The 9,197-nt window shown below is 49.8% G+C and overlaps 1 protein-coding gene across 1 annotated transcript; it reads left to right on the top strand.

Moving 5' to 3' along the window:
• Positions 1-5,318: 5,318 nt before the first annotated feature.
• LOC119333364 lies at positions 5,319-6,461 on the top strand. Its single transcript, XM_037606286.1, has one exon. It carries the CDS (start codon positions 5,319-5,321, stop codon positions 6,459-6,461), a length of 1,143 nt encoding a protein of 380 aa, XP_037462183.1.
• The last annotated feature ends 2,736 nt before the right edge of the window (positions 6,462-9,197 follow it).

Below are 9,197 nucleotides of genomic sequence, written 5' to 3'. Positions count from 1 at the left end.
AAACCAAAATGGAAGATCACCTTTTTCATGAACTAAACCGCCGTGGCCGCATCAGACTTACTCACCGGCACTGCCTCAACCCACTTTGTGAATTTATCAACTGCCACTAGAAGATGTGTCTTTTTATCCTTAGACCTTTTGAAAGGTCCCACCATGTCAAGCCCCCAGACCGCAAACGGCCAAGTGATTGGAATCATCCGGAGTTCTTGAGCCGGCACATGTGCTCGTCGTGCGAACTTTTGACATCCATCACATCTACTGACCAGATCCTCAGCATCAGCGTGAGCCGTCAACCAGTAAAAATTGTGACGAAAAGCCTTGGCCACCAGAGATTTTGACCCGGCGTGATGACCATAATCACCTTCATGGATCTCATGAAGTATTTCTTGGCCTTCTTTAGGGGAAACACACCACTGAAACTCTCCAGAGACGCTGCGATGGTATAGTTCTCCATCAGAAATCGTCATTGACTTAGACCGTCGGGTTATCTGTCGAGCCAGGGTCTCATCCGCTGGCAACTCTCCCCGGGTCATGTAAGCCAATAACGACACTGTCCAATCTGGGATGACATGAAGAGCCCCCACCAACTGCGTCTCCGGGTCAAGAACGGCTAGATCTTCTCCCGTGGGTAACTTGACAGACGGGTTATGCAAAACATCCAAAAAGGTGTTAGGTGGCACCGGCTTACGCTGAGGTCCCAACCGGCTTAGAGCATCAGCCGCTTCGTTCTTCCTACGGTCGATGTGCTCCACCTGATATCCTTTAAAATGTCCTGCAACAGCATCAACTTCGCGGTGATAAGCCGCCATGAGAGGGTCTTTGGAATCCCAGTTGCCTGATACCTATTGAGCCACTAAATCTGAGTCGCCAAGACATCTGACCCAGCTCAGACTCATCTCTTTGGCCACTCGAAGACCATGGAGTAAGGCTTCGTACTCTGCTGTGTTGTTAGTGCAAGAAAACATCAGCCGTAACACATAACAAAATTTGTCACGTCGAGGGGAGGTTAAAACAACTCCAGCCCCCGAGCCTTCCAACTGTCTGGACCCATCAAAATGAATAGTCCAATATGTGTTGTATGGTTTCTCTTCTGGCATCTGCATGTCTGTCTAGTCATTAATAAAGTCAACCAGTGCTTGAGATTTGATTGCAGCACATGGTCATACTTCAACCCATGAGACCCAAGCTCAATGGCCCACTTGGCGACTCGTCCAGTGGCTTCTCTGTTTTGAATGATGTCTCCCAAAGGAGCGGAGCTAACCACAGTGATTGGATGACCCTGAAAATAATGTTTAAGCTTTCGGCTCGCCATGAACACCCCATATAAAAGATTTCCAAAAAGCAGGGATCTTAGCGATGGAAGGAGATGGGATCAGAAAGCACATAATCATGGATAACTTCATCAACATATATGGTTCATACCATACATCAGAACTATCTATTAATGCATCAGTATCAATAAAGGGGGTTGTGGAGTGTATTGCAGCAAGCTAGCTTTGACTCTTGGCTAACATGTACTACGACTACAGTAGTTGAATAAGGTGAGAGAGCACACACGAGTCCAACTAGCTAGTAACCACAACGATACACCACTATGGATTCTCACTCCTCTCCCTACCAGAAGGCCGCCCATAGCACAAACACTTATCTTGACTTTTTTTAAGTAACCATTAAAGTTGTCTATGATCCACACACATTTGATGAACCAGAGACTAGCGCCTAAGATTCACTTGACGAACATTGTTAGTCCTCTACATGTATATTGTCATCAACATCAAAACATGATGTAAGGGCATGATTGCACTTTCACCAGCGCGCTGAGCGCACGTCGTCCACGTCTCCCACCCCCAACCCCCAGGACTTCATGACCTCCTTGCGCCGCGAGGGGTCCGTAACCGGCTTAAATAGCCGGGCGAGCCCCAAAACGCCGAGCTCCTCTAAAAAAGGGTTGTCCTACTGACGCCCCTGTGGGCATGTCTCCGCCATTGCCCAGTCAGAAAGGCCGTCCCTAGTCGCCCGTTTAGGCATGATTCGGGACGGTCCTAGTAGGGCCCGACGGTTGGGGGGCTTTTTTACACAAATTATAACCTTCGGCTGGTTCAGTGGGCATTTTCTTTTCATATATAGATTTCAAACGAAAATTGGATGGTATGGACGACCATTTTCTAATGTTTTCCAACAAATTTCAAATGGACAATTTTGGACATAATTTGAACATAATTCATATTTTATAATTTTTTACAAAGATTGGAACGAATTTTGAACTAAAACTTTTTTAAAACAACTAATCTACTCATCGTCACTTGCGTCTTCCAGCATGACAAAGTCGAGCTCACCGCCATCGTCGTCACCCGGGCCGTCGTCGTCATCGTCGTCGCTGCTACCCACGCCGAGGAAGTTGAGGTTGTTGTCTTCCTCGCCGTCGTCGCTGCCTTCATGGATAGGCGGAGGGCCTTGTTCCACCCCGGCATGTCATCTGGGTCGCGAGGCGCGTGAGGCGGAACCCACCCCTGAGCCGCCGCGGACTCGCAGATCGCCTAGAAGAGGTCGAACATGTCATCGGGGTTGCTTGCCTCTCTGAGTGCCACCAGGTTGGGTGGGATCTCCGGCGTGGGTTCACGACAACCGCGGGCGCAACATGAGGCGGGGCAGGGGAGGATGGACATGTCGCGCCACACCAGCTCGGTGGCTCGCAAGTTCTTGTCGACGAGCCTCTACAATGACCTCGTCAAAGCTCTTCCCCACCCAGAATTCACACTGGCCATGCGTGTCGCACCGGCCGTCGTGACGCTACTGCTGCTCATCGCGGGGGACGGCGGAGCCCTCGACCGCGTAGCCGCTGCCGTTAATGTGTGCTAGCCCGACGGCAGGCGGGCGGCACGAGGATGTCATACCGTGCCCGTTCTTCTGCCTGATCCAGCGTCAGCGATGAGGGGTGGGACCCCGCCGGAAGTGTAGTAGTCGGATGTCTTACTCAGACTACCCACAGTGGGAGTAACATAGGTGCTAACATCACACTTATCTAAGCAAAATAGATGATGTGGCATGTAATTAATGAAGAAAGAGAGGCATGTGGTAACATAGCTAGTTACTGTAACATCACACATATCAAGAAAAAATGAGTCTACAACCTAATAAATGAAGTGATGCATGACACAACACATATGTTACTACTCACTGTGGAGGTAGTAACATAGACTAGTAACATATGCATGTTACTACTCTAAGTTACTCCCCACTGTGACTAGTCTTAGATTGTGCAATGGGAATTTTGGGGGTTTGGTAGTGTATCCTGATGAATGATATCATAGTTTTCTGGCCTTCTTTTTGTATGTACAACGCTCTAGGCTTTGGTGAGTACTATGGTCTGCACTGGTCTTGGTGATGCATTCCTAGCATTGCTGGGTGACATACAAGTTTCAGGCCACTTGACTGTTAACTCCATTCTGACTTGGAGACATGACGTGAATCGTGCATTGGTGAATCGGCAGCATCCCGCAGGTGGTGCCATGGCCGGAAGTATATAGCAAAAAACTATCACATCACAGGCTAGGGCTATAAAAAACTATCACTTTTCTTAATCTTTCAAAAACCTACCACAAAATTGATTGGTTGTTTCAAAAAACACTAACGGTTGAGCAGTTAAGTTTTAGACTAGATTATGATAGCTCGGACCCACTCGTCAGGTTGATCGTTAGGTTTAAACGTTAAGTTGACTGTTGATAGGTTATGACAGGTGGGACCCAAATATCTTTAAAGAAGCAGTCAGGTCCCTGTTATATTTTTTTAAAAAGCAATCGGGTCCCTGTAAAAAAATACAAAAAGCAATCGGGTCCTCGCCAGCGAGCTCATCGCCGCTCCTCTGGGCGTTGCTTTGGCCGTGGATGTGGCGGCCATGGCCAATGGCAAGCAGCAGCTGCTTGCATCTGGAAACCACCCATCCTCCTTATTCACATCGCCGCCGCTAACTGCTCGCGTGAGCGAGCACGATGCCCCGCGCCATCAGCACCTACCACGAGTCCCGTTGACGGCCAGCGAGCTAGGCCCACCTCGAGTGTTGCTGCCCTGGCCACTGGCTGTGAGGAGCTCCTCCCGCACCTCCGTCAGTCTCCCGTCCAGCGCCTACTACTGCCGCCGCCCGGATCCGCTCGATCGCGGCCTAAAAGCCGTCACGCCGCCGTGTCTCGTCGGAATCCAGCGTTGTGCACAGGGTGCGGACCGCAACTTCGGTCTCCGCCGCCGTCGCTGCTCACCGTTGTTGCCTGTTGCTGCCGCTGCGGCTGCCTACGGCTGCTGCTCACTGCTGCGTCGGCAGCCCCACCATGGTCAACCATGGACGCGTATTGCGGTCGTGGGCAGCCTGATCTGGTCGGGGCTTGAGCCGGCGAGCTCATCCTCCCCTCCTAATGGCCTCAAGTGCACCTCCTCCCCCACCATGCCTCCCCTCCTAATGGCCTCAAGTGCACCTCCTCCCCCACCATGCCTCCCCTCCCGACGGCCATTGATGGGCAAAGAAGCTGACTTGGGGGCCCACTTGTCATAACGTTAGAGTTAACGGTCAACCTAACATGTGGGCCCGCCCTGTCATAATCCGGATCAAATTTTAATCATCGAGCTATTAGTGTTTTTTGGAACAGTCAACCAATTTTATGGTAAATTTTTAAAAGATTAAAAAAAGTGGTAGTGTTTTGTAACCCTAGCCTGTAATGTGGTAGTTTTTTTGCTATATACTCCATGACCGGCGTTAATTGCGCACGCAGTTGGAGCATTCTGAAAAGACATGGCGTGAATCGTGCATCGGTGAGGACAGGGGCCAACAATTTCTGTCTGTGCTGAATCTGCTTGCGGCTGTTAACAATGTCCGTGAAGGTAAATTATACAGTATTATCGCGCATAAGGTCCGAGGGCACGGTTCAAATAAATGCACCCGGAAAAGAAATAGGAAGGACTTGTAATACTCAAAATCAAGAATCACAATTAGCACGGCATCTATCCTCTACATTTTCAGCACCGCATCATGATCAGATTGACGGAAATTTCCAGAAAATGAAAGCAAGCGGGAGCTGCAAGTTTCAGATAACTGACGGGAAACTGAACTGGGGACATAGTCGGATTCAGAAAAAAGGAAATCTTACGCGTCCTCCATCGCGTAGTGCAGCGGCTTTAAATATCAGCAAAGACCACCTGCGCGTACCACAACACCTTCCCGATCCCGCAGACAAACCTCTCCCAAATCCCAGTCGCGCGCCCTCGATCGACATCACCCTTTCCTAGCTGCAGTAGAACCCTAGCAGCAGATCGGGCAGCCGCCGGCCGGGATGGAGGGGCTCGACGTCGACGACATCTTCCACCACTACCGGCTGAGCCCTACGGAAGTGGACGCCGTCACCTACTACCTGCCACGCCTCCTCTCCGGCGAGACGCTGCATGCCGTCGACAAGCTCATCCACCGCGTCGAAATCTCCGGCTGCGAGCCCAAGGATCTGGCCGCCCGGTACGCGCCCGTGCCGCAGGCCGTGAGCAGCGGCGACCGGTTCTTCTTTACCACGTGCAAGAGCAAGAACGGGAGCAAGCTCCAGAGCGTGCGCGGCGCCGGCGGCGGCACATGGACCATACAGAAGACCACGGAGATTTGCCACGCGGGAGTCAAGGTCGGCGAGGTCAAGAACCTGTCCTTCAAGAAGAAGGGCAAGTCCACGGGCTGGGTCATGGAGGAATACCGGTGCCTGCTGCCGGAGGCCACCGTCTCCGACGGGGTGAAGGTGTTCTGCAAGATGCACTTGGCTCAGCATGCTCCTGACGCGGCCCGCCAGGAATCGGAAGCATACAAGCTTCAGCAACAGCAACCAGAGGCCGTGACCCCGAGCACGCACGCGCAGAAGAGGCCAGCGCCGGCTGCCGCCGCCGATCCTCATCCTCCGCGCCCCAAGAAGAGGATGCGCGGTGCTGTCCCCGTCCCGGCACCTGCCACACCGTCGTTCACCGCTGCAGCACCGGATTTCTTGCCGGATGAGTCCGTACCTGAAGCTGACGACGACATGGACCGGTTCTGTTGCACAATCGATGAGCTTCTCGGGTTACAAGTGGAGGAAGATCTCCCGGTCGGAGCTACTAACAGCATCGAACAGAATTTCTACTTGGAACCAGAGGGGCCGCAAAAGCTTTTCGCTGATGCTGCAGAAGAAATCGTCCCGCTCGAAGCTGACGAGCTGGAGTTCCTTAGGGCTATACTCGATGAAGGAGCAGAAGAGCAGGAGCGGGAGGCTGTCTCGACCAACGACAAGTCATCCATTGTTCAAGACGTGGGGACTTACAACCCGCCGCCGATCATCTTCCATGATCCATTTGAAGAAGCGTGGAAGGCCGAAGAGGCGCTCGAGAACGAGAGGAGGTGCAATGCCGCCGCCAATCTTCACGCTGGAGGGCACAGCAACTTCTTCTCGCCTGCAAGTGTCTACTAAGTCCGATGCTGAAATTGTTTTCAAAGTGTATACGAGGATACTCACTGGCTGATGTATTAGTTCGTCCATGTACGATCGCCACGAGATGTACCTCTGAGCTGTTTGCTCCACTTGTTCATGCAAGCTACTAAAACTGTTGTTGTTCTTATTGCTCCTGTGATGGATTTTCTGAATCTTGTGTTGACAATTTTGCATGCTGCAGCTCATAGTTTCTCTCAGCTCCAAACTTCGTAATTACTCCTTCCATCGCACGATTCTGGTCAGTTTCGATTCATCGTCAACTACTAAGCTTCGGTTCAGTTCTTTCGCTCACATTTGGTTCTAATAGGAATAAACTCTGAAGTCTCGTTTTTAGTGAGGTTTTCTCTCTACTATCGTTTGAGCAAACTTAAGCAAGTACTCTCACTGCAGCATGCTCTATCAGTTCAAAACACAAGACCTTTTCACTTAAGACTTGAAAAAATAATGGTTGTTAGCCATGCTACCTTAAACCTTTACTACAAGCAACAACTAGTCAACCCATCTCAGACCTTCAGTTGAGAGGATAGGTTCTGAAGTAAAAGAGAATCAGGTAAATACAGGCAGTAAAGGTTCTGAAGTCTCAACTATCACTGCAGTATGCTCTAGCAGTTTATTTATTTTTAACTGAAACTTTCCACTCCGGAGTCAGGACGTACAACTAGTGCAGCTTAGATTAAGTTCTACAAGTCTGATTAACTTCTGGGTGTGCTTTTGAGAACAGATGTACAATCCGGGGTTCATGAGTTGTCAAGCCTGAATTTGCAAATCTTGTTTAACAATCACACATAACCTTGAGGAACTCTCTCTGAACATTTCACACTTATTTGGTTGGAGAAAGCTTATTTCAGATTAGTTTGAGTAGACACCTCGACAGATTTTTCACACGGAACAAGTAGAAATGGGATGTCATTGAGGAATTGCTTATCATCGCTGCAGGATTGTGCAAGATGAAAACAAGACCTGTCCAGTCTCTTCATGGATGTAGCTAAAGGAGGTTTCTCGGTATTTCCTCTATCAAGAGGTCGGGGAAGGAGGGAGGTAGTTTCTGTCACCCGTAGTTTAAAAACCGAACCGGACAGCCAACCGGACCGGAAAAAACCGGAACCGGCGATCCCGGTGTTTTTTTAAGCACATCAGACTGTTCGAGCAAGCGAACCAGAAAAACCGGTTGAACCGACCGTTTTTTTCAAAAAACCGGTGAACCGGGCGGTTCACAGAAAACTGGTCGGTTCGATGTTGTTTTTAGAAATACCCCTCAATTGACTCGTTTTCATGCGACGGTGGGGCTAGAATCGAAAAAGGGAAAAAAAAACCTCTTTTGGTAGGGTTTCTGCCGAATTGGGAGCATTTCTCTAGATTTTGTCCATAGACAAACACTATCGGGCGCCGCCGCTCCCCTCCGTCGGCACCCTCGCCAGGAGGTGCGGCGATGCCGCCTCTCGCTCGCCACTCCGTGCGACAGCACCAGGCCACCAGCCCACGCGGCCACTTGTTATGTGCCCCCTTTGTTGATGGCTGGGGGAGGGGACGCTGCCGCCTAGTCTACAAAGGCCTCCCACCGTTCAACTCCAATCTCCCTCTAATCCATTCAAGTCTACAAAGGCCTCCCTCTGTTCCAGAGTTGAGACCAGGAACAGCCGAGTAGGAGGATAAGGGTGCCACCTCTGCTAATACTTGATGTTGATGTTGCTTGCTGCTACTACTTGATGTTGCTTACCTTGCTAAATGCTACTATAGTACTATGTTTGAGTTGGAGATTATCTATATGAATTATTTAGATACTAATCTGTAGTTGTTGGTTACTCTGTGAATATGATTACACATTTTTTATCTATTGATTGGTGTATTTCTTGATAAAATATATATTATTTTATTTCTATAAAACCGACAATCGAACCGGTGAACCGGCGGTCCGACCAGTAAAAGCCTGAACCAACAGCCTTGCCGGTTGGATTACCGGTTCGGTTTTTTAAACTATGTTGTCACCGCAGTATCTCCGCAACCCACCATCACAAGGACAATGATATTCTTCTCGTACATAAGGGCAAATGTTATGTGGTCGACTTCACACAACATCGAGAAGAACATTATTAACACAAACATTCAGGGCTCATTTGGTTGCCGCAGTTCCCTCAGGGATTCCTTCCTTTTACCTGGGCCCGGAACCCCTGTGGAAACTCACGCTAGGAAAATCGAGTCTGACATTTGGTGACCCAATCCGCGTGGCATGCCAGCCCGAAACCCTCTCTTTCCCTGAGAAGAGGTCCACGCCTATGCACTCGAGGAAATTTCCCCGTGTCATCTGCCTCACACTATGCCCGTCCACCTCGTCGTTAAACTCTGCCTTCATCGCGTGCTTCCCCCCTCCCTTACCACCAAATGATCATACCCGAGGAGGAGATCTCCCCGGTGGAAGGAAGGGGATCCCATGTGCTCATGAAATTCCTCTATTGGGATTTTAGCACCCTAGGCTTTCCCCCTAGCCACCAAACAGAGCCTCAAAGGAGAATTTTTTTTATCCTATCAGCGTTCAACACCTAAACATCCTAGAATATCCCCAAGAACTAGGGGTTTTACTCAACATTGAGACAACGAGCATCATAGGGGTAATCATGGCAATCATGGACAAACAAATCAATATAATGCACGTTGGAGGGTATTTGTATTACAAAGAGATGAACAGAGGGATGATGATGGTGATGATAAAGAAGGTTA

This window comes from Triticum dicoccoides, chromosome 7A, assembly GCF_002162155.2.
Source record: "Triticum dicoccoides isolate Atlit2015 ecotype Zavitan chromosome 7A, WEW_v2.0, whole genome shotgun sequence".
Taxonomy (NCBI): domain Eukaryota; kingdom Viridiplantae; phylum Streptophyta; class Magnoliopsida; order Poales; family Poaceae; genus Triticum; species Triticum dicoccoides.
This window is presented reverse-complemented; position numbering and strand designations above follow the sequence as displayed.

Excerpts from the sequence above, each read along its gene's own strand:
- LOC119333364 (XM_037606286.1), top strand. The coding sequence starts at position 5,319 with ATGGAGGGGCTCGACGTCGACGACATCTTCCACCACTACCGGCTGAGC.